This window comes from Eumetopias jubatus, unplaced genomic scaffold (genome assembly GCF_037043125.1).
Source record: "Eumetopias jubatus isolate StellerSeaLion01/CBP00866 unplaced genomic scaffold, mEumJub1_p1.0 scaffold_3, whole genome shotgun sequence".
Classification (NCBI taxonomy): Eukaryota; Metazoa; Chordata; class Mammalia; order Carnivora; family Otariidae; genus Eumetopias; species Eumetopias jubatus.
The window spans coordinates 80,718,903-80,745,414 of NW_028274809.1; the positions used below are offsets into that span (position 1 = coordinate 80,718,903).

The window sequence follows — 26,512 nt, forward strand, 5'->3', positions numbered from 1 at the left end:
CATTACAACTAATTTTTAGGATGAAAGCCATGATATTAGAGGAAAAAGACACTGAAGATTAAAAAAGAGATAACTCTGAAAAGGTATTCCTTTCCACATCCAATACCTTACATCTCTAGAATAGTTGGAAGCCCTAGTGTTTTTAAAGGTGACTCTGAGTCCCTATAAGAACTCCAATCAAAATTTCAATTATGTTCTCTATAGTCTGCTATTCAGAGAGAGTAGTCCAATGTCTTGAATATGCTTCTATAAGGAAGGGTTGAAATTAAAAGGATTTTCTATATAGTATTCAGTTAAGCAAACAAACAAAAATCTAATGAATTAAGAATGTGCCGTTACCAAATGCCCTTTTAAATTTTTTTTTAAAAGATTTTATTTATTCATCTGACAGAGAGAGACACAGCGAGAGAGGGAACACAAGCAGGGGGAGTGGGAGAGGGAGAAGCAGGCTTCCTGTGGAGCAGGGAGCCCGATGCGGGGCTTGATCCCAGGACCCTGGGATTATGACCTGAGCCGAAGGCAGACGCTTAACGACTGAGCCACCCAGGCGCCCCAACCAAATGCCCTTTTAGATGAAGATTTTCCTACATGACTTCATTTACTACCAATCAATATTTCCCTGTCTCTATGTGCTTGCCCCTTCCAAGGAGACAAAAATCTAGCTTAAATTATTTAAAATCATCTGAGTGGGGCGCCTGAGTGGCTCAGTCGGTTAAGCGTCCGACTCTTGGTTTCAGCTCAGGTGATGATCTCAGGATCATAGGATGCAGCCCCGCATCGGGCTCCATGCTCAACGCAGAATCTCCTTGAGACTCTTTCTCCCTCTTGCTCTGCCCCTCCCCCTAGCTCTCTCTCAAATAAATAAATAAAATTACCTGAGAGTTTGACAATATAAATCCACCTTTAGAAAGAAAGATTCTGAAAGCCAGCATTTTGAATGATCTCATATTTGGCACCTGAGTTTCAGAGCTCAACCGGAAACAAAAACTGAAGCAAGATACTTGGGATAGAAACCCATTTGCTCTCAAGATGCAAACATACTCTTAAAGGGCCATTAATCAGAGGAGCAGAGTAACTGTGTGCATATTTTGTTTAACCACCAGAGGGCATTCTAGCACCTAGCACCTAGAACACAAGAGCACGTTCCAGTACCCAGCCCACAAATAGAAGCTTCAGCCGGGTCTAAGACAACGATTCCAAATATGGTTTTAATGTTCCACAGTACATTATAACTGCCCACTTTTGTCATCATTGCTGTCATTAACTCATCATATGATGGGTTTTTTTTTTCTGTAAACATTTAAGAGCTAGGAATATGGAATCGTTTATCAACCCTGAAAATTGGTAGCAGATAGGAAGTATACCAGACCACACTGAGTGCGTGTAACTTGGTGTCAACCTTCCCCTAGGATTCCACAACAGTGTTTGTGTTAAATGACAACAGTGTCAAATCAACACAAAGCAGAACCTATGTTAACAGCAAGAAAACCTAGTTTTATTTTCATGGAGGTTCTTGCTGAGCCACTTCTAATTCTGCCTGCCAATAATGAGTTTCCTACCAACACCATTCTTCACTGCATTCCTTCTTACAACCCAATAGCATGAAGAGAATGGGTGAGGAACGCCCCCAATCTTTCAGTGCAGTTTTGCTCCTCCGCCTTTGTGATTGGCCCAACGTGGAACAGAGACAAGAAGCTTGTTCTTTAGCCTCCCCTGGTATGTCCTATATATTTGTCCAACTTCTGTAGACAGGTAAGTGAACGTTCATGTCTTTCAGGTGGAGTTCACAACCTCCCCCCACTTCTGGTGGGAAAACACCACTGGACCAACAAGTAGGGCATTCGGGGAAGAGAACAAACACTTCCTCCTCTCTAGCTCTGTCTTTAGACCAGGACACTTTGTACGCCATGCCCAGATCCCGTGTGTACTGGGGAAGAGTAGAATAGTACACACAATAATGAGCTTCCTCCAAAATGAAAGTTGGATGTTTCTTCCCCCCAAACCAGAACCATAACTTCTGGAGCTTACTTGTGTCCTAGGAAATCTAAGAGGAGATTTTGAATCTGATGGGCAACAACAACAAAAAAGTTACTCCAAATGGTTTTACCCTAAAGGTTTTTTTTTTGCTGAGTTTGTTTTTGTTTTGTTTTGTCTTAACCACTTAAGAGTTCATGTATTCAGTCATTCAAGTAAATTCAAAGTTTTTAGTAATCCCAGTAAAATGTTATTTCAAAAAGGAGAATCAAGTTTGTTACTAACATGTTATTTCTAACTCTCCCCTGGGTCTGACAGTATACACTAAAGCTGTGTGATCCAGTAGAGCTGACTAATCCAGGAGAAGAGGCTGCTTTTACATGGGAATGCAGATGCTGCCTGCCCCTCCTACCCTGTCTACAGAGGAGTCACCCCCATCCCCACCCACCCCAGGGCTCCGGAGCATGGAGTTATTGTGTAAGGTGCCATTTCTAGGCCAAGTAAAAGGTAAGTGAGGTGATTGTTCACATTCCAACACCTAAAAGTCAGAATGGGACTAGAAGTCTTTTTTTTCTTAATGTTCAGAAATGTCCATTTTCTTTGTCAGTACGGTACAGAGCTAAGTCATGATATGGTTGTTTCCAAGAGCTTGATAGGCAGGAGGGGACTGGAGAAGCAAGCCTGCCTGGCGGCAAGACCCTGGCCCCAAAAGATCCAAGGCTGTATGGAAGAGGCTGATAGGAATGGAGCTGTTGATGGTGAGGGTTGATTTCAGGCCCAGAATCTGGAGCAGTTTATCTGCATGTCTGGCCCAGCCACAGAAAGGTCCCTGTGAAAGGCTGCTGGGGCCCAGGGCCCCTCCTCTGCCTGAAATTCTTCACCTCCACCTCACCCAGACCCAAAGTCGAAAGAAAATCTGACAGCTAATCCAATCCATTTCATTTACTCTACCTCAACTTTCTATTCTAGACTTCTGGAAAACTTTGTTTTAAAGAAAGCCTGGTTGGGGGCGCCCGGGTGGCTCAGTTGGTTACGCGACTGCCTTCGGCTCAGGTCATGATCCCGGCGTCCTGGGATCGAGTCCCACATCGGGCTCCCGGCTCAGCAGGGAGCCTGCTTCTCCCTCTGACCCTCTCCCCTCTCATGCTGTTTCTCTCTCTCTCTCAAATAAATAAAATCTTTAAAAAAAAAAAAAAAAGAAAGAAAGAAAGAAAGCAAGCCTGGTTGGGGCACCCGGGTGGCTCAGGCAGTTAAGCGTCTGCCTTCAGCTCAGGTCATGATCCCGGGGTCCTGGGATCGAGCCCTGCGTTGGCCTCCCTGCTCTGCGGGGAGCCTGCTTCTCCCTCTACCCTTCCCTCCTGCTCCTGCTCTCTCTCTCTCTCTCAAATAAATAAAATCTTAAAAAAAATAAAAATAAAGAAAGCCTGGTGATATAGGCAAACGACAAGAAGAGAAAGCTCACTAATAAATCCAGAGAAAGTGACCTCTAGGCTCATCTCATCATTGGGTGGTCTCATCTTGTTTTGTAGACTAAACAAAGTATTGCCTGGGCTCTGAAAATGTTTCAAGACATGACAGAGCTGGAGAAATATGGGTTCTTCTGTTTCCCTGCTGTCTGGGCCTGTTATATTCTGGAAATGAGAGTCCTTTTTCCCCTCATCCCAGGGTACGACCAGGAGGCACCGTGTGGGAACTGAATAGGGTTTTAGGAAGAAAAACAAGATCACTGACAAAGGTCTCCCTGATCTGATCATTTTCTTTGATAAAAGAATTCTGTCAATTGAGTACTCATATCCAATACTGTATAGCCACAATGTAGATCTAAGAAATATATGTATAACTCATGCAATTTCTGAGCTGACAACCTGCAAGATAATGAGGGCTCATCTTGTCATTGCACAAATCAGGAAAATGAAGCCTGAGAAGTATAGTGAATTGCCCAAAGTCACACAGCTCCCACCCTTTAGCTCTCGTTCCCCTAATGATTAAATCATAATTGTTAAGAAAAAAAAACTCAGAGTGATTAAGAATATGATGCTCTATGAGTGAGAATTATCAATGAAAATAACTAGTTACCAATGAAATTAACTAAGGCATCCAATGTCTGGAATCCAAAAATATCTTGAAAACATCCAGCTAAGTACTTAAAAATAATCTCAATCATACTTCAGGTTCCCAAAGGTAAAGACTCTTTTTTTAATGCCGAAGCACCCAGACACTCCTTGATTTCATTAGCATTTCTCATCAGCTCTATTTTAGAACGTAGCATAAAAATATCTTCCTTTATCGTTATCAGCAGCAGGCACCAACTTCTCATAAATCAGCCCCACCTTCATATTGCATGGGCCACTTAATCACCCAAATCTCGGAAACTCAACACCAATGCATGCTTCTAAAAATTAAATCCCCAAACATAAAGCCACCAAACTGGAGCTGAATAGGGTTAATCTTACAGTATCTGAGAATTCTGTGCTAAAATTAGATTCTTTCGCAAAGATTCATGAAATGTTCAGTTACAATAGAGGTCCTATGAAAGAATGATCAGGTTTACAAGAGGTCGTATACTCTAAGCCTAGATCTGTGATATCATCAAAGAGGGGATTTCTATGTTTCCCAGAAGTGTCTATAAACAGAAGGAATTGGGGGGGCATTTTCTAGTATTTAACAATGCCAGCTCAAAACCTGAGTGTTCCCACAAAGCAGACTGATGTAGAACTCAGCCTTTTAAAAGGCTAACCTCAAAGAATTTGATTTCAGGGGCTCCAGAAGTGGCAGTTGAGCAATGTAATAGCATTCCTTGGCTTGCCAAAATCCGCCCCATGTATCAATGGCTACTCCGTACCTGGGGCAGTGTTATCGTTACAAAGCTACAGGAATCAAAACTGGTGGTTTCAGCATAACAATTAGATCAATGAAATAGACTAGAGACCAGAAACAGTCCCACCCACCGTTGGGTGATTAAGTGGCCCATGCAATATGCAATACGTTCATTATCTTACTGTGGTAATGGTTTTATGAGAGTATAATATATCAAAACTTTTCAGACTATACCCTTATAAAGTTATTTTTAAAAATATCTCCATCTTAGATCTCTCTCTCTCCATACTGCGGCTGACAACATTCTGTGCGTTCTCCTGCCCCTCTGTTCCTAGCTCATGGGCAATTTCATACCACCCCCTTTCTCCCCACCTCCCTTACTTCCTTGCTGTCAGTGGTACCAATGTGCACAACTCTAGGGGATGAATCACGGTTGGTTGACACCAATGACGGCAGTACTATTTTCTTTGCTTTCTCATTTTCTCTTGTAATTTGGGGTGACCATGTGACCCAATGCTGGCTAATAAGGTATAAGGGGACATCTACTAGGGACTTATGGGCTATAGTTCCCTCCTGATGAGAGCTGGCTGCCCCTTCAGCCCATCCTGCCTTGGATGCGGTTGTGTGAAGAAAAGATGGTTGGTGCTATAGCAACTGTCTTGCTATATCATGACACAAATGTCTACAGATGTCAAAAGGTGACAAGCTAACGAAAGCAGAAAGGAAACAAAGAAAAGGCCTGAATCCTTGACGTCGTTGAGACACTGGATCAAAATTTGCTTCCGAAACTTGAATAAGGTTAGCCTGACCTGGGCAATCTTGTTAAAATGCAGATTCTAATTTCAGTAGGTCTGCAGTGGCCCAAGAGTCTATGGGTTCAGAGTTCAACAAACTCCCAGGTGATACAGATCACAACCTGAATAGCAAATTCTGCACAAAATTCTCGTATTGTGTGTGAATAATTAAATGTGGATTTATTTTTTAAGCCACAGTTAGAACCCTATTACTTTCAGCTGAAAGCTTTTCTAATTCATACTGATTGGCTAGGGAATTTTCATTCTGTTGAGTTTTCACAGAAAAGGAGAAACACAGTTCTGAGACTGGAAGTGTTGCTTAACCTATCCAATTCCAAACTCCTGTGACATTAGCATATAAGTTTGAGAAATAACCCGATGTGTATAAGGCCTACCAAAATTTGAAGACATTTCCTATATGTGAAAGGTAATTTTTTTCTCCTCCGCGGTACCCAGCCAATCATTCACTTAGGTCATTCAATCAGCCCTTGGTTTGTTCATTCCAGTATTACCAAGCATGTGGCAGGTGCAAAGCACTACGCCGAGCCCTGGATACTTAGGAGAATAAAACACAGACCCTGCTTGCTTAGGATCACACCATTATAGGAGCAGGTAGAGAGGAGAAGAGAGGGGCTGGCTTACAGTCTTCACATCATTGGTGCCGATAATTCCACCTATCTCCCCCAGATCCTTCAACAGCAAATTCAGGATCTCAGTAGCCCTCTTTTTCTGGTGGTTGCTAAGCTCTTGTAGCTGGCTCAGCTCCCTCTGTGTGGTTGTCAATGTCGTCTGAAAAATACATTTTAACAGCAAATTAAAAGAGCTGCCCATCAATTCATACCCACTGCATTGCAAAGAATAACAACATAACGTAGGATGGAGTTCTTTTACCATTTCATGCAATTTCAACAAAAGAGTCCTATTAAGTCAAACTATAGTATAGCACCGCCTTCTTTGATAAAAAGGAGAATCTGACCTGGTCTGATATGTTATATCTACATATCACATGACAATTTGCAGGTCAGTGAAATGTTATTAAAAATAGAGTCCAAAAGGAGCCCTCAGGTTGATAAGGTGTGATTGTGTCTTCTTACCCACGAGATGTTCTGTTTCAGTCCTCATTCTCCAGGGTCCAAACACACCTGCAAGCATCCCCACCTCACATCCAAACAAACCTGCTCCCTGGACCATTTCCAGAAATTCCCATCTGATTTCCTAACAGACAGGTCAGGAAGGCTCAGAGAGACATTCTTGAGTCTAGAAAATAACTTCTAAAAAGTTTTTGAATCTTCCCAATGAAGCCGAATTGAACACTCTTCATCTCTTCTCAAAACTGGCCGAGTCTTCATCTTAATGTAGAGCAGTAGCTCCATTTTACTGCCAAACATCAACAACCCATCTCTTTTCCATCCCTCATGTATGTAGATATTTAGAACTAACTAACTTAATTAATGAACTCTCCACATCACCAGAATAGCTGTATTTTGGTGTCTTGGTACTAACTCAACCAACAAAGAAAATAATTTCGCTAAATTACAGAGCTATGGAGCTTAATGCAAAGACACTTATGCAAATCTGCCATACTCGGCTATTACACTAGAGCATTTTTTTCATGATCTGACTAAAAATAGTACTCTAAACCAGTCTAGTAATCCTTGGGCTTGGCAGAAAATAAGAACTGTATTATGGAAAATGCTTCATTGTTTTGAGATACAACTAATATGAAGGACTCATTAAAGAATCCTGCAGAAAACAGTAAGCAGAGAAAATCAAAGTCTCCTCCTTTCCTAGGTGACTTCTGGTTTGTTTTCCTGCTTCTTTTTGGTTTTGTTTTGGCATTGCCACTGCTTATTTCGTTCAGTTTTTAAAGCCCACAGAAGCAATAGTTCCCATCCTGGGAAGCCATTTAAAAAGCCTTCCTTCATGCAGTTGCATACACAGAGTTAGGAGCATTTCCCATCAGCTCTATGGTCAGCAGATTAGCGCTTTCCTGCACCATCCACTACTCCTTGCCCAGGAGGACTGGATGTTTTCCACACAGCAGGCTGGGCACAATCCCATGACACCAGGCCATTGAGCCAAGGTGCCAAGGGCAGCCGGTTATAGCCACTCAGCTTCCCACCACCCATTTTCCAAGCAGAAAAGGACAAAATGGAAACATCCCACCACCAGCCACCTCACCGAATGCTCGCTGGCCCTGCTACTCGCTCACTGTGCACAACCGGCACCCTTCCCCAGGAGAATCCGAAAATTAGGAAATAGGCAGACTGAAGCACCGGCTTAAAACGGGCCAACAAACCAACCAGGGCCGTCAGTCCTCAGCTAGGACAGGAAGTTGTGGGGAAGGGATGGGTTTATCCAGGAGGGTGTAAACAAGAAGTGGAATCCGTACCTTCCGTCGGTCACTCACACTCACTTGGTACTCTAATATCTGCGATGTATTTACTGGCATTGCAACATATGCACAGGCCTTCACTAAGTGCTTTATATCTATGGTCTCTAATTCTCAGGTACTGAAAGGAGCCTGTTACTAATGCCATTAGTTACAGATAAGGGAATGAATACTCACAAAGTTTAAAGGTCTCAACTAAGGCCTCACAGTTGTAAAGTCACCATGTTAACTAGGCTTTTTGTGGCTCCAGAGTCTGCACTCTCTTGACAATTCACAAGACATCCCTGCTAACGTTATAAAACCCCTGGATATAAAACAATCCTCAGTTCCGGAATGAGTAGACAAAAGTCACCTACATGAAGTACTTCAATTATTGGAAGATTTCAGAGAATGCCTCTAACACTGAAAAACCACTCTGCCAACTGCCTTCCTACATAGTGTCTGTCAACAGACATCAACATTAAGTACAGGAGTGGCAGCCCAAAGTCCCGTCCCCTAGACGCATATGCTCCAACCGTTTTCTGGGCCAGCTCATCAGTCAGCTGCTCATTGGCCCTGGTCTTGTCCTCCACTTCCTGAGACTTCTGGTCATAATTGACAGCCAACTCTTCTAGGGCCTGGAGAACTTCCTTCACTTCATCCTTGGCTGCCTCATTCTCAATCTGGAGACGTGTCAGCTCTTCCTGGATCTTCTCATAGTCTCTTCTCGTGGAAGCCAGAAGCTGGGGAAATGAGATGGTATGGAACTGGTAAATGTAATGTTCAAGGGTTTCTGTGCTGTGCTGTATCCAAAATAAAGTCATTTTAAAAAGAGATTGGGGGGGGTGCCTGGGTGGCTCTGTCGGTGAAGCGTCGACTCTTGATTTTGGCTCAGGGTCATGATATTGAGCCCTGTCAGGACCCACACTGAGCATGGAGTCTGCTTGAGATTCTCTCCCTCCCTCTGCCCTCTCCCGCCCTCACTCACGCACTCACTCTCAAAAAAAAAGCAGATAGGATGCTCAGGATGACTAGAAATCCTACTGTATATCTAGATAATAAAAAAAAAATAGCATTGAGGCTTCAAAAATCTGTTTCTTTTTCTTTCAGGTTTTTTAATTTATTTTTTAGTATAAAGCTGCATAGGCTGAACTCAAAGAATTGATTACACATCAAAAATCCCTACAGTCAGTAGCTGCTGGCTCTTCCAAATGCTGAACAAAGAATGAAGGGAGTCATCTCTGAGGACGATAATACTTGCATGGCTTGTTAACATTATCCTTATTCCACATGGTAAACAGGTCAATTTCAGAGTCAACCAAAACAGCGAAAAAGGACAATTGTCAGTTTTTCTTAATATTCATTGTGAATGTATGTTATATGTATGTAATGTTAACTAAACATTAACATTAGTTAAAAGTGAATGAGTAGGCTTGTGGGTGTTTTCATTATCTTTGTGCTTACTGTATTTTCTGATTTTCCTACATAGAACAGATACTGCCTTGGCAGTATTGAAAAAAAATATTGCATTTTAAATGTTACACAAAGTAAGTTTATCATAAGGCAGTTGTACCAAGTTAGAGATGCAAAGGAATAGAATGGGAGGAAGAAGGCAGGAAACACTAAGCAGATGGAAGACCCAACCAAAGCTAAGAGAAAAATCAATTTTAAATGATGTGACTGCAAAGGCATAGATGATCCCCCTGCCAAGGGAAAGTGTTTGGACAGGGGGCATAATCATTGCCCTGGAGCAATGAAGGGAAAAAAAGAAAAAGAAGGAGAAAAGAAAGGCATGGCTATAGAGAGAATTAGGTCCATGGGAAGGCTGGGACTGGGGTCATGAACCCAAGCCACCTGCTGGAATTGTATCAGGTGATCCAATCCACAGCTTTTTAGCAAAAAAGCAGAAAGCACCCTAACACACAAAAGAGAAAAAATACTTTCATGGTCCTCAGCAAGAGAGGCACTAATCATCTATGTTTGACAGATTGGCTATCTATCCTTTGCTTAGGTGCCTGTTTGTAAAACACTTAGCAAAACACACCACAATAAAGACATTCACTGGAGAACTGAATGCTGTCCAGGGAAAGACTGAAAACAATTTGTCTCCTTTTTACTATATCAAACACATACTAGTTAAGCACTTAGACACCTTTCCTCTTTGCTTGCCCCTCCCCTCCATCTCTACTTTTGTTTTTTGTGGGGCTTTTTTTGGTTTTTTACTTCCTACAAGATAACACGAGAACACAGTGTACATCAAAGACCTGAGCCGGCTGATTTCAAAGCTGAAAAAAAACTAAAACAGCAAGCAATAGGAGTGCTGGGCACTGGGTATGAGGAATTAGAATCACCCTTGCCCAACCACCAAACTCCTTTATCTCTGCTCTTCAAAGACTAAGTGTAGCAACCAACTACTCATTCTCAAAAACCTCAGAACTCTACGAAGTCAGACATTTATTTTCCAAAATCAGCTTTTAACAGGCACTGAAAGGAAATCTACCAAGAAATGTCCACATGATTCAATGATTTTTAAAAAAATTCTTTGCAAATTAAATTTCTGGAACAAACATCAAAAACAAAGAGTAATAAGAGAACTTCATAAAAAAAATTTGTTGCATTCTTTACCTCGTCCTGATCCAACATCTGTTGCTTTAGCTTTTCAGCCAGCTGACTCTGCTGGTTAATTTCATCATCCTGAAACAAAACATCATGTTTAATGTTTTTGGGTTAGTTATGTCATTTTTGATATCCTGGTTTTCCGACGACACTCAGATACCAGGGTCTCAGCCGTAAGCTTGCTAATAAGATGAAAGGAATGGTGGGGTGCTTCCCCATAGTTGAGAGATTGGCTCTGGGATCTTGATTTGGTTAAAATACCTCTGTGCCCACCTTTCTCAGCAGGTGAAACATCTGGGTATTCTGGGATATATAATATCCTACACATTCAACTCAAATCCTGTTCATCTAGAAATCAGAGATCTAGGGTTTGGGAATCAAAAGGGACTTTAGAGCTATCCCTCCCAATTCAAAGACGCTAACAAAAAATAAGGCAGTGAATTTCTACCATCTGCACTATAATATATTCATATTCCAAATCTCGTCAAACACATCAATGACCAGGAATGCTGCCATGAGATCAGTAGGAGCGATCCGTTATTTCCACCTCAAATCTCTTACTTAGAGAGATGGGAAAACATTCACTAGAGAATTAATCTTCAGCATTAGCAGATCTCCCTCTTGATTAGAAGTTAATTTTCTTGGGCACCTGAGTGGCTCAGTTGTTAAACATCTGCCTTTGGCTCAGGTCATGGGATCCAGCCCCGCATTGGGCTCCCTTGCTCCGCGGGAAGTCAGCTTCTCCCTCTCCCACTCCCCCTGCTTGTGTTCCCTCTCTTGCTGTGTCTCTCTCTGTCAAATGAATAAATAAAAAAAATGTTTAAAAAAAATTAAAAAGAAGTTAATTTTCTTGCCAGTCTAAAAAAACAAAACAAATAAAACTCTAGGAAGTGTGGGAAAGTAATGCTTACTTTCCGGCCTATCATTAAAGTAGGAAATGATCTCCCCAAAGGCAACTTGCTTCCCTCACTCTCATTTCCTGCCACTAGGTGTTGCTGCCACAAAAGCCAGGGCGCCCGCCTCCCCCGCCTCCCCCGCCTCCCTCGCCTCCCGGGCCGGTGCTAAGACGTGTGCCTCTCCCGGGGGGCCGTCGTCCACCCAGCCTGGGCAAAGCAGCAGGCAGACAACATTTCACCACGGGGGGCTTGGCCTTCCCTACAAAGATTTTCATGAATTCAAATGCAAATGTGAAGCCTAGCCAGCAAAGAACAACTTGGCTTCATGTGTACCCTCCTTTAAAAACAGGAGAAAATCCTATTTGATAACACCTCTAGGCTCTAAACCCAAGTAGAGTCAGAGTCAGTATTTGGGGTCCTTCTCTGTGCCGCCCAGGTGTTCTCACAGCAGCCAAGAAAAATTCTGCACCGCACCTTTTGGCTTTTCCAGAGGTGAGGTTACAGGGGTGGACTCAAGCGTCTCCTGGGTCGCAGAACCCCAGTTGTCCATGGGATGGATATTCCCTAACCTATTTGGTCGTGTCTATGCATATATTTAAATCGGACGGACTCAGTGTCACAGTGAATGCTTTCTGTGAAGCAAGAAAATCCCAAAATCCGGATTACAGGATCTGTATCTCATTTTCCCTTGTGTAGAACATCTTTTGGCTTTATCTCTCTGTTTGGGGAGCCCTGTTTCTACTGAACTTTTTACATCCGTGTTTCTTTAATGGTTCAATAAAATGCTCATGACTTTCCTCCCCAAATCCGATTTCTGGCGGGAGAATTAGGGAAATTACACCAGAGTGAAGCTGCCAAAAAATGGTACTTGCACAACTAGGAGACTATTTCCTCTTGTACTTTATAAATTTAGAATGTCAGTTACCAGGAACAATTTTGTGTTTATGTTCCTCGGCATATAAATAATAAACAACTTAACATAAAAGACTCAAGGAGTTTAACATCAGGTAGCTACCATCCCTTCCCCTGGGATATATAAGCAAGGGCTACAAGTGATATAAATCAGGAGAGAAGCAGAACGATGAAGCCAGCCCTTTGTTCTTAGACTGTGTTCACTTCAAAGCCTGAAAGTGCAGGCTTCCTCCCTGACAGGTGAAAAGCCAGGTGCAAAGATTTTTGAGGTACAGCAAGAAACCAAGGGCCACCAGCCCATCTGGGAAGGATGTGAGGAAACAAGGATTACATTGTAAGAACATGAATCACTTGTACCAGAGACCCCTCCAAGATTGCACTTACCCTTTGTTAAGGCAACTTCTCCGAGGAATTAGCGGAGTCTATCATAATCTTTAAATTTTTTTCAAAACTCCCAGAATAAAATGTGCTGTGCAGTCTCTATCTATACATTCAAGTGCATTTCTTAGAACATGCTCACTCTGATGCTGACTCTTAAGACCTAGTCCATATATAACAGATCTCAAAGCACTTTTCAGAAAATATTCTTATTCTTGAATTTTCTTATATGTGAAATGGTGAGCTGTCAGTTGGTCACTGGCCACCTTTAATTATAAAAAATGTTTTCGTTGCAATGGTAATTAGTGAAATACGGTTCGACATATTTCTACTTACACTTAATTCCTCTCACACATTTCCAATAGAACACTAGTATTGGAGCTGAGAAATAAAAGAAACAGTGCCAACACCAACTTGCTCTTCTTATAACCCTGCTTGCAACCACCTCTGCACCGCCCCCATACCACATAGGATGGTGTTCTCTCTTAAGTAAACAGAACCCAGAAGAGAAAGAAGCTACTATTTATTGAGCAATTGCTACACACTAGAAACTTGTAATGCCCCCTGCAACTTTTTGAGGGCACAGAAATGAGCCCCATGCTGCAGATGAGAAAAACATCTTCAGCAGGGTAGGCCATTCATCAGTCCGAGCCTCAGCATTATTTAAGACACAGGTCTGACTCCAAAGTGTATGTTTTTCCATCACACAGTACTGCCTGGGATAGTACCTGTCCTTAGACCCCTGGGACAAGACAGAGGGGCAGAGGGGGCGGCTGGGAGGAGATCGTGTAGTCTCTCTCCCACCACGTTCTCATTAGATTCATGAGGGTTGACACGTTCCTCATTTAAAGGGCGAATACCACAGCACTGGGAGTCAGAAGATACACAACCTCGTTCCCCCTCTGCCACCTACAGGGGATACAAACTTGGGCAAGTCATGTAACCCCCACGTAACTGGGCTAGCTTCTCACCTGGACCTACTTTCAGCTCCACCACTCAATAATCTATGAAGATGCCCTGTCCCAACTCATGTTTTCTCAAATGTCTCGAACTACCTATCTCAACAGAAGCATGAAATACCTTCTAAAACCTTTAAGAGGAGGACAAATAAGAATGACAGCTGATAAGACATAATCAGGCAGTCCATGGGTAGACTCTCTAAGGTCAGACCACCAGCTTTGGTGCCCTCTCTGGCTGAGGCTTGTGGGCTCAGTACTCTCTCAGATCTCAGCAACCCCCTGTGATAGACCACAAATGCTAACCTTGAAATGTGTGCTTTAGAGGATCTTCAAAGCATGCGCTGTAGGAAAAGGATATAACAGGAAGTGTCCTAGGCTTGTCATCAGGAGGCAGAGACTCTAGGATCAGCTCCGCCAGCTACCAACTGAATACCCCCAAGGCATGGCATTTTCCCCTCTCATGACTCAGTCCTCATCGCTACATCTCAGAAGCTGCATTCAAGACCCTAACATTTCCCTCAGATCAGTGAAAGCTCCTTATGCTACCAAAGTAAATGATCCCAATTCCAACCATGGCAGGAGTCTATTCACAGAAAGCAAGGTATAGAATCAGGTTATCATCCCTCAACCAAAATTCTTTGGGGATTACTAAAGTGAACCCCTCAATTTTAAAATGAAAAAGAAAATTGCAGTATGTTTAAACAACAGCATTTCTTTGGAGAAATCAAGAACTTGTATACACTGTTAACTTACTACTGATCTTCTTTTTCTCTTACTTTGAGGTTTTGCATAATCATATCTGGTTAGAAATGGAAGGATAACAGTATGTCAAGTGCCTAAAGGGCAATTAACCCAGCTCTCACGGGTGTGAATATCTCATTAAATAGGTTACCAGAAGGGTAGCGGGCCCCCAGTTTACCACTGTGTTACAGTGTGAATTCCCAGAGTCACAGATAAGCAGAACTAGCTTCACATTTTGCTTGTAAAGGTGATGCAGACTGAGCTTCGCTCAGAATAGACAGGCCTATAAGATTAATGACAATGTTAACATAACAGAGCTGTTTCAGCCAAACCAGAGGTGTCCCCAAGCACTCTGAGCCGAACCACAGCAGAAAAGATTAAATCAGACTAAAAATATCAGCAACCTTGATGGAATGAACTGAAAGGATTTAGAATATTCCAAGGGCAATACGCCAAGATCACGTGAGACATCAGTTTAATTTCCTATGCCTCTGGGATTCCTAACCCGACCTTCACTGGGGATGAACGATATACACTGTTCTCCACGGTCTCTTTTCCTCTGGTCCAACCTGTGCATTTACATGACTATTTGAGTCCCGAAAGTTTGCCATAAAATTGGACAAACCGGACAGCATGTCCAAACTACTTCATTCAGGAATATGCCCCTGAAAACAGATTTACCAGTAAAGGAAAAGCTGTCAGACCACACGCCACTACCATTGGTTCCTCATCCCAGGGCCTGAGAGCTACATGATGAAAGAACACATTCAGCTTTAGAAGACACCACCCTGCCCCTAGAGCTGGCACTACTGTTGAAGTTTTCAAGAGGTGAGGTGCAGGCCCAGAGAAAAATAGAAGGGACAATTACACAAAGATCATGCACACTCACGCCACCCCCACTCTCATGCAGTGATTAGCCCCGGTCCCATGTCCAGAAGTGAAGACTATCTCTCTATCTAGACCAACTCTCCAGTCTTCCAATCAAACTTCCATGGAAGTTTCCATTCCACAAGATTCAAGTTCCCTGAGTCTGCCCAATCAAGAGCTCGGGTAGATATTAGGAAGACAGACATAAACATCAGACTTGCAGCCCCGCATCAGTCCCATGGGGCTTGAAGCTGCTTTTGGCCAATAGCTCTAGGACCTGCCACCTTTAGTCTAGGTGCCGGAGTGAAGACTATAATCTCTGGCTACAGACCTTATCATCCAGCTGTCTGTAGAGACTGGAGATCTCCTCATCATACTTCTCCTTCTCCTCTGCAGAGATGCCAGCAACAACAGGAGCAATATTGTCTATGATGGGGGTGTTATCACAGGGCTCCAGGGTCTTCTGGTCCTTAGCACTGATCTGTTCATCCTCAGGCACAGCTTCTCCTGCAAAGCACAAGAGGATTTGGGGATTGAAGAAATTCAGCATGTAACTCTACAGGAAGAGTTCCAAAAATAGCCACTCCCATGAAAAGACACAGAGGACACAATAAAGTGTTACTGTAGAGAGTTGGAGCTTGTGTTCTTTCTATTTGACAAGAAAGGTTGTAGTTAACTGACCAAAACTAGTCTAAGGAAGAAGAAGGCTATATAATACTTCCTGTCTTGTGATGCATCACTTAAGTACACTGGCACCACCAACCACTCTTAACTAATACAGCTTGCATACACTTTCCTTTGTTGGGGGAATATTCTGGGGTTTTACTAGAATCACATTCTATCTAGTGGTTGATTCACAGGGAAACAAACCTCTGAGGCATCTTAATTACCAATTAATTAGGTCACAATTTCATTAGGAGAAACAGCCAAATCAAGGAAATTCACCACTGTTGAAGAGAACACTGCAGGGCCATAATCCTCTGAATCTGAGAGTTTCCAAAACTGAAGGAGAAAACCAGGGTAGCCCTGGAACCAGGAGCTCTGACCGACATAGCACAAACACACATTCTACTACCATCCTCTCCCCTAGGAGGTCAGAATTAATTGGCTCATCTGGAGAGTTCAAATGAAATAATTTCTTATGATGTCAAGTAAACCCACGAAAGAAAAAGCAGCCAATCCAGAATATCGTGCAGAGACCCTGCATACCACTTCTCAGTTTGCAGACTAGCACATACCACTTCTCGATCTGCAGAGCAGTGTTTGTCCAGGCCTTTGAAGGAAGCATTAACAAACTTGACTATTCAAATTGAGGGGGAAAAGTGAAGTTCTCAAGCTGGTCAGTGGCCAGCCCCAGCAAGAAAATCACGTTGTAAAGACAGACTGCATAAAAAGGAGTCTATGAAAACCATGTGGCCCAACTGAGTCTCTCAAACATCTTTTTGGAAAGCAAACCAAAACCAAATACACTTTTCCATCACAATGTTTACCATCAACTTCATACTCCGTTTGCTACAATCAGTGAGCATCTGCAATGTTCCAAGCCTCACCCAGTTCTCAGCCCATAAAATGCATTTTGTGGAAAGTCCCGAGGAAAACTGCCCTAAGACAAAGGAAATTTCTCAAAAAAAAAAAAAAAAAAAAAAAAAAACACCACCCACACACACAAAAAAAACCCCAAAAAACTGGATCCCCTCATCTGTGGCTTCATTAGCAGTATGCATCATGCCTCAAGGAAGCCACCTGAACATTGTACACATTTATCTCAATATAAACAAAACACTCTGTGATGGGTTAGCTTTGCTGCTTAAGATTTCATTATCTCACCTGATAATTACAAAATGGTAGGAAGGCCTCCCTGTCCCATAAAATTAACATCCAGTGATTTCGTTTTTGGATCACAGTTCCATTTGAAGCAGAACCTGGAATAAAGTATTCCTTTGCTGAATATAAGACTGAGTCAACCCTTTTTTCATCTGAAGCTCAACTAGACCGTACTGTACCTACGCCTTTTTCTAAAATTATTGACCTGAAACAAAACCAGAATATCAGAGTAGCCTTTGAACTGAACCTGAACCAAATCAATATTTCATTCAGTTCCAATTCCTAGTTTAAAACATCCATCAACGACCTTAGTGTGCAGACTGGATTTCACTCAATTAAAGGATCTATATTCTGTACAGCCTGCTAAATCCACAGGCTATAAAAGCAGTACCATGTTCTAGTTCCCAAGGATTTTTTTTTTTGCTTAAATATATATATCTATCTTTTTCTAACCACAGATTACATACACAAAAACTATAAAGCCCTCCTTCACCCCTACCTCCCAATTCTGTTCCTTCTCCAGAGAAACTGACCACGAACATTTTCGTAAATCTTTCCCCTATTTGGGTTATGACCATATCTCTAATTTTTCAGCTCTACCTTCTGAACTTTGTGAACAGGGCAATCCAGTGCAACACGAATTGAATCTTTCAGCTTAAGCATGATGGTGAAATTCTTAACCGTACTAGACCAGAAACCAGGCAGAACATAGTCCTATTATCCTATGCCAACTGGCCCCAAGTACAGAGGTGAGATACAAACACAGTTGGAAGAGACCCAGTCCCCGTGTTTTTTGGTTCCACGTGGCTGAGAGTCAGTGCCACCACGAGGCTGTAGTGAGCCAAGGAGCCCAGGGATGAACCCCTATAACCCAGCAGCAAGGGACCCTAAATCTGCCCTCTTGTCCCACTGAGGAATCACAGCATCACTGAGTACCAGAGTTGTCCAAGAAGAGTGTGGTCCATCAAGCCAGCCAATGCTGCTACAAGGCACCCTGAGAGTAATCAACAAACCGCATAACATCTCCAGTGCTGTGGCAGGATGCTGAGCCACACTGCACCTCTTCACTGACTAATCACAAGCCCATCTCCTGCTTCACCTCTTGGTTTGCCTTTTCGTAAAGGAAAAAATAAATAAATAATGCCTTTAACATGGTATTGTTTTAAAGATTTAATTAACATAGTATATGTAAAAAAAAGAAAAAAGAAAAACACAAAAGGTATTATTAAGGTCCATCTCTTACCCTGTCCTCTCCCTAACAAATTGTCAACTCTTCAGGCTTTGCAGATATTTTTACTTATTCTGAGATTATTGTTCCTGAGGTCTTCGCAATACCTTTGTGGTTGTATCTCAGTTCCAAAAATAAAACACAATGTAGCTACGCCAAGTCCCTTTCAGCTTTATTATTACTAAAACAATATTCAAAACCTACAGCAGACTTTCTGGTTTCTCTTAAACAATTCTATGAATCAAAGCATCAACATGTCCCCTACAAAGCTGCATCTAAACAATGAGCTCTTCCCAGTTTATATTCCAAAGGTCAGGCAGTCAGGATTATTTTTTACAGCAACCGTTCAGGCTGAGGAGAACAAAGCAGCAACAAGCAGGAACAAAAGCAGCAGGCTGCTGTGGGAGAGCACAGCTCCTGCCCAGAGAGGAACTGAGGACTGGTTTCCCCAAACACTGCTACCCTTCAAAGGACCGAGGAAATGACTTCCAGAAGCCTCCCTGCTAACTACACTGTCCAGCTCACAAACACGCCTGGGGATTGTAAATTCCCAACGCTATGAGAGACCTGACACTCGACAATCTGTCTCCATGGCAATCTCACCACGTTAATCGAGAATATTCCCTGCACTGCAGTGGACTGAGTCTCCAGAGAAGCCCCCACGAGGCGATTACGGAACAACTGATTGTAACAAGGCAGACAGCTGCAAACAAACCCTGGAGGAAAAAAAAAAAATGTCCTATAATCTTGTGGTGGGGATCGGAAAGGACCACCAAATGAAGAGGCGCATCTATTTTTATTTTTATTCCCCTTTTTGCATTAAAAGCAAATTTCTCTTAGTTCATGCCCTGAGGCTTTATACCTGCTGTCTATAGGGAAAGAGCTTATAATACTGTAAAGCATCTGATTTCCTACAATGAAAGCTTCCCCCACTCCCACTAGAAACCTTTCCCTTCTTTAAATAAGCATTCTGGCATTTCCTATTGTCAGATGTAATTACCTTTAAGGACTAAAAAGATTTGTGTGTACACAGGACCATTCACTTGGAGCACACCTACATGGTTTGCAGAGCATTTTAATTATAAAATGAAAACCTCCCGAGGGCATAAATAGCGTTTCTACAAAAAAGTAAAAATCCATCAATTGCAATAAACAAGAATGACAGATTAATCAAAAATACTCGTTAGGGCTATTAGTTAAAAATTCTAAAAAAGGCTTTTTGGTTTTTTGTTTTTTCCAAAAAAAAAAAAAAGAAAGAAAACCATTAGACTGCCAGTAATTCATTAAAATTTCACACATGAAATAGCAACGAGCTAGTTATCCTTTTCATAAATTGAGTCCCTAAAGCCTCTGGAGGACATAGAAAGGTAATTGCATTCTCTCAGCAATTCCATGGGCAGAGATTGGCTGGTCACTCACAGCTTCCGTCAGAAACCACAGCAGATCAGGCAAAGGACGTGCTTTCTTTTAATACCAATTAAACAGGCCCAGTGGCGGACCTAATGGTAGGTAATTTCTATATCAAAGAAACTAAAAGGAAATCTTTAAGTTGCCAGATGGGTAAGAGCAGCTGGATGTCAGGACATAAATGTGAGGTTTAAAAAAAAAAAAAAAAGTCATTCCTTTATGGGATTATTTTGCACACAAATAGCATCTCTCACCTTAGTTCCTAAAAATATTGTAAGCAGCTTAAGACATTCTCTAATCCCTTCTAGAGTAATTTTCTTTTTTTTTTTTAGATTTTTTTTTTTTTTAATTTATTTGACAGAGAGAGAGCGAGAGAGGGAACACAAGCAGGGGGAGTGGGAGAGGGAGAAGCAGGCTCCCCGCTGAGCAGGGAGCCCGATGTAGGGCTTGATCCCAGGACCCTGGGATCATGACCTCAGCCAAAGGCAGACACTTAATGACTGAGCCACCCAGGTACCCCTAGAGTAATTTTCTAATAAACTGGTTACCCAGGACTCTGAAATCTCTCTACAGTCCTGACCACTTGAATAGCCCCCACCATTCTCTTAGTGGTATTTCTATTAGTGTTTGCCTATGCTCTCAAAAGAAGAGCGCCTAACAAATCAGATGTCTCAGATGAAACGCTGACTTCTGTGCATCTACTGTAGTCATGAATCCAAGGTGGGGGACGGGAGAGAGGCAGGCACCATCTTCCATATCTTTAATGCTAAAAGAACAAATTGTGTGTGAGCCATGGAGGCCACCCGGTCCCACAAAGCCCGTGATCAGACTCCAGGTTGCAGATTTAGCCAGTTAGGGAAACCAAGCCTGCTGGCCTGGCAGGGTTTAAATTGTGAAGAACAAGTCTGTTCTAGAGATTGCTGATTTTTCCACGCCTTCCCAGTCCGTGATGAAATCATTTCTTTGCATGACTTCAGCAGACGGGGTAAATCTACATCCATTCTGTTATTTAATATTATATTTAATTATTCAAGAGACCCTGCAGATGAGCCCTATTGTTGGGTCATTTCCCTGCACTTCTGACACCTGGATTTTCAGGGCCTCCTTTTCTGACTTAAGCCCCTGTAAAACGGGATTGCTTTTTTTTTTTTTTAATGGTTCAAAAATTTATTTTCCATTTTATGGCCCTTTTTAACATGGACATTTTTTAAATTATAGTAAGATATACGTAACTTAAAATTTACCATTTTAACCATTTTGAAGTATATAGTTGAGTTCACGTTGTTGTGCAACCATCACCATAATCTCCAGAAATTTTCCATCCTGCAAAACTAAAACTCTGTTCCCCTTAAAAAGATCACCTTATTTTCCCCTCTACCCAGCTTCTGGCAACCACCATTCTACTCTCTGTCTCAATGAATCTGACTACTCTAAATACTTCATATTAAGTGGAATCACACAATTGCTAGCCTTTTGTGTCTGACTTAATTCAGTTAGCATAATGTTTATACCTTATCTTAGTGTTACAAAAATTAAATAAATCTGAAAATGCTTAAAAAATTGCTATATGTAGTACAGATCTTTTCAAGGTGCTCAGTAACTAATTAATATCACACACAGTCACTTCTTAATATCAAATACCGACTGTTAGTTGATATTTCAAGGCCCAAGTGTTTGTTCATAAGAGATACAATCTCACTTACATGGCTTACATATACTTTTTTTATTATGTTATGTTAATCACCATACATTACATCATGAGTTTTTGATGTAGTGTTCCATGATTCATTGTTTGCATATAACACCCAGTGTTCCATTCAGTACGTGCTCTCTTTAATACCCATCACCAGGCTAACCCATCCCCCCACCCCCTTCCCCTCTAAAACCCTCAGTTTCTCAGAGTCCACAGTCTCTCATGGTTCGTCTCCTCCTCTGATTCCCCACCCCTTCATTTTTCCCCTCCTACTATCTTTTTTTTTTTTAACATATAATGTATTATTTGTTTCAGCGGTACAGGTCTGTGATTCATTAGTCTTAACACAATTCACAGCGCTCACCATAGCACATACCCTCCCCCAGTGTCTATCACCCAGCCACCCCATCCCTCCCACCCCCCTACCACTGGTTGCTGGAATGGTGGGGGATTGCTTTTTAAAGGACAATATTCAAAGAAGTATCAGAGAAGAGGGCATGTGTAAAGACTGATCTGGCAGCAGCAGGGAACTGTGGGCCCATCCCCTTCTGAGGGTCATGGCCCTGGGCCCTCAGCCCTCCCTCCCCAACCTCCCCATCAAGAGCCTTCCAGATGTACTGAGGGGACAGGGCAGGGTGAACTGGGAGCCATTCTTCATTCTGAATGCAGCTATCTGAATCTATCCCCATTTATAAGATTGATTGTTCAAGTCCTTTCCATGTATATGATGAACAAACAACAGAGCTGGAAAAAAGAAAACAATCCTGCTTCCGACAACTGCCCACTCCATCTATCTGTCCTTAAGCAGGTAGGCTGAACAAAATCCCTGAGGCTGAAGCTGCCAACAGAGCTTCCAGATTCCGAGGACTGTCAATCGATTTCAGCCCACAAGATGTCACTAGTAGATTGTACTGGACAGGTGTTTTTCAGTCACTCAACACCCATTTCCTTTCAGCACCACAACTTCCTTATGAGGAATTACCTCTCCCAACACGTGCAGGCTTGGTCAGAGGACACAGCAGAGGGCCCTGGGCTTCCTCAACCGAAGCACACCACCAAGCACAGTTATCTCCCTTCTCTCCTGGGCCTCCTCCCCCATCCAAATAATGCAAGGAAGGGGGAGAAAACTCAAGAGGGGACTCACGCCAGGTGTGGTCCCTTATGAGCCCTGCATCTCTGGAGCAGTCCCAGCTTTGCCAGATGAGGCTGGTTGCTCAGCTGTCCTTTGGTTCTGTGAGTCATTCACAGACTTCTCATACTTTCCTGTTTTGTTTAACCTAAGCAGGGTCAATTCCTATCCCGTGCAACCCAAGGAGCCTGGCACGGTGGGGAGCGGAGTGGCTCTCCTTACTCCTTCTTTATAAAAACAAGGCATGACCTCCTTTTAAGCCAGCACGCATACGCCCTGAGCCTTGCCTTAAAGCCAACGGCAGAAATGAATGAAGGCTGGGTGTAATTATATACCAGTCAGTGGCCATATTCTGAGAATCAAATGTTCTACTATGTCCAGAGGAGAAAACTGCCAGGCTCGCATTTTGAAGTAGCCCATGAAACTAGAAGGAATTGCAAATTGGTAGTGGTGGAGGTCTGGGGCAGAACTAGCCTACAGGCATGGAATAGGGTAGTGTTTCACACCTTTTGAATGACTCTGGGCTGGGAACGCTCTCTCCTGCTGCACAGTCCCATTACCACCAACTGTGTGGACCTCTTCACCTTCCATGACCCACCCGGACCCGGTCTGCCGCGGTGACAGCGTGTTCTTTCACTCTCTGACTCCCTGGTTTCCCTGCCTCTGTCTACAGAACAGCAGAAAGGGGAAAGCACAAGCGTGCACATACCTGCACACTTTTCCTCAGCTCCGCTCCTTCTCTCTTGCTCTTCCCCAGCTAGAGCAGCCAAACGTTTTTAAAATTATAAACACACCATGCAAAGACAGACCTCTCTTTCCCAGCAGAGAATGCATACAATGGGCCGTGCTGCTTTCAGTTGTTCAGCCCACAATGTGCAAACATCAACACCCAGGATTCGCTGAGGTGAACTCAGTGGCTGCCTCCTACAAGTTCAGAGCCAAGGTGTGGGTCAAATTCCAAAAGAAAGCTGTAAATACCCTGTCACTTGGGTTTTAGTGGAGGGCACCACCTCTTTCTCAACTTCACCTCCCAAACTCCCAGCTCTCCAGTTGACACGAACCAGCCACGTTCTCATGACGATGAGGAATTAGGCCTGGTGCGCGGGACACTGCCAAGGAGTTTCCGGTCCCTTCTCTCCTGGTGTGGCATTTTTCACGCTCCTCTAACTGGCCTGAACACAAACCACTTGGGCTGTATGCAGACCGCACAGGCAGTAGAGAGACAGCAGACCTGCAAAAGTTGCCTTACGTTCAGATCCCTGCTCCGTCAGCGACTGAGCCACCTCGGGTGAGCCTTCTAGCATAACAAAAAGCCGGGGGTTGTTTTTGTTGTATGCGGGACATAGTTAGTCCTTGAGACAGTCCTTCACTCACAGCTGCTCCAAGGACCAGCTCCGGAATGCCACCACCTGCCTCACTTCCAGCCTCAAATTTGTATCACTGAAGTTGGTTCTCTACATTTGAAAACTTTTGCTTTCAGAAAACTTATCCTTTTTTTTTTTTTTTTTTTAGATTTTATTTATTTATTTGTCAGAGAGAGAGAGAGGGAGAGTGCATAAGCCGGGGGATCAGCAGGCAGAGGGAGAAACAGACTTCCTGCCGAGCAAGGAGCCCAATATGAGACTCGATCCCAGGACCCCGGGATCATGACCTGAGCCCAAGGCAGACGCTTAATGGACTGAGCCACCCAGGTGCCCCCCCAAAAATTATCTTTAAAACATAAATGTTAGCTTGGGAGGACAGGAGAGCTCTGCAGATCCCCTTCTCTATTACATTCACTCAGTGACTACATGGTAACCATGGAGGGGGGGTCTCTCTCAAGACTCTCTCTCCCTCTTCTCTTCCCTGCCCTCTCTCTACAGAGGCCCTCACCCCTACCTATGCCTTTATGTACTTCCTAAAGCTCAACTCACATTTCTTTCCCTAGCTCAGCCAGTGCCTCTGAGCTCTAAACCCTTTGACCTAACTTCTTATTTGACATTTTCACCCGGATGTTCCACAGGCCCCTCGAACTCCCCTCCACATCTCCCTTGTCTCCAGTCTGGTTCTTCTCTGGCATTTCTTTTTTCAGTAAATGGTTCCACCCTCCATCCAACACAGCAAGCCGGACAACTTGGCACTCTGTCTCTCTGTAGCCAGCTCCTCACCAAGCCCTGCTGATTTTACCTCCTAAATACCTCTCTGGTCCATCCATGTCTCTCTCTTGCTATTGCCCTGTCTCTCAGTTCAACTACTGTAACCCCATCTCTGGAAGACCATCCTTGTTCCTGGCCCTTCTCCTACACTCTCTAGTCCATTCTCCAACACAACCAATGGATCTTCAAAAATGCAAATCTTATCATATGATCTTCAGTGGAATATCCTTGAAGGGCTTCTCATTGCTTCCTAGATAATTACCAAAATCCTGAACCAAAACTCTTTAGCCCTGCACAGAACAGGCCTGCCTACCCCTCCCACCCAACTCAGGCCAGTACTGCCCTGCCCCAGCTCGCCACACTGGCCTTCCTGCTGCTGCCCCCCTCAAAGTTGCCCCTCGGGATGTTGTAAATGTGGCTTCCTCCACACCAACCCCCACTTCTACCTTGCTGCTCCTAACTGCTCTCTTTCTCTCAGATCTTATTCCCTAGGTCGCTTACTCCCTAGGTGGCTTACCGGGGGAAACCTTCACTAACTTCTCAATCAAGGTCAGGGCCCATTATAATAACTTAGTACCTTATCCTTTCCCTTTTTGGTATGCAGCATAGATACGTTTATTGATTGAGGCTGGAGTCTGTCTCCCCCATCAGACTGTAAGCTCTGTAAGGGCAGAGACCATGACTGACGGCTCACCCTTTCCACTCCAGCAATGGATTAAACACATGCTTACATAACACACATCTATGAAAGTCTATCATGTGCCAGAAACCATACATGAGTTTTCCTAAATTATGTATGTAAGGGCTTATGTAGAATCTCACCCTGTGGGACATGGAAAACAGTGTACTTCTAAGTAGATCTGCAAGGTGGATGAAGTGAGACAAACAATTAAAATGATGCCAAGTTAAAAGTCCAAAATCAAGGAGAGAGTGCCAGGCAGGAGGGTGAGTTAGGCAAACAGGGCAGCGGGCCAACCCCAGAGGACAGAGTTGGTGGAGGGATGGAGGACTGCAGGGTGAGAGCTTGGCAAGGGACAGGACAGAAGAGAAAACAACAAGGCTAGCTGCCCACTGCTCAATGTTCTAAGGCCAGCCCCCCTCCCTGTACCAAAAGGTGTTACTGAATGTTCCAGTTGCCCAGCAGAGAACTGACCCAAGAGGATCCCAGAAATAGAACAAAATTTCATACGGCTGCTCCTCACCTTGCCAACCATTCCTCCCCACTCTCCTAGCTCCTGCCAAATCGCAAGGAATCATCCACCGGCCCCAGGTGCTGAATTATTCAATTATTCTAGCAGCTTTCAAAACATGTGTGCAGCTAGAAAATCTCCCAAAAAGAATTGTGTTATTTAGGCTACTAGGTCATTTCTTGAACCTCTCTTGAATCCTGCTTTGCTTCGCAATTGTTTTTCCATTGAATAGTAGGTCATTGGCACCCCACCTTTCCTAGCAAAAAACAGTGGCAAACATAGAATCACAAGAAGATCTGCCGCTAACTCTGCAGTTACACACAGGCGGGTTCCACCCCCATCCTGCCTGGCAGCCCCCAGGCTCCTACGCTTGCCCAAGAGACTAAGGTCTAGGGCAGTGCCTGAAATACATGGTGGACGCAAAGGCAAAGAGCCTGAATCTCCATCTATCCACTCTGCCCCTACAAACACACCAACCTGCCTATTATTTCAGTTAAAAAAAAAAAAAAAGACTTATACCTTCTAATTCCATCACAATGCTAAAATTTCCGAAATAATCTGTCTGCACTTGGATCTGGAAA

General features: G+C 43.3%; 1 protein-coding gene across 1 annotated transcript in view; it reads right to left on the reverse strand.

Moving 5' to 3' along the window:
* Positions 1 to 26,512, reverse strand: part of KIF5C (kinesin family member 5C) — a 154,545-nt gene that overhangs the window by 43,063 nt on the left and 84,970 nt on the right. Inside the window, exons 12-15 of the mRNA XM_088021710.1 lie at positions 15,657 to 15,832; positions 10,582 to 10,650; positions 8,493 to 8,699; positions 6,228 to 6,374 (exon numbers count right to left, since the gene is read on the reverse strand). Coding sequence (XP_087877836.1) covers positions 6,228 to 6,374; positions 8,493 to 8,699; positions 10,582 to 10,650; positions 15,657 to 15,832 — 599 coding nt within the window. The remainder of the gene's footprint in view (positions 1 to 6,227; positions 6,375 to 8,492; positions 8,700 to 10,581; positions 10,651 to 15,656; positions 15,833 to 26,512) is intronic.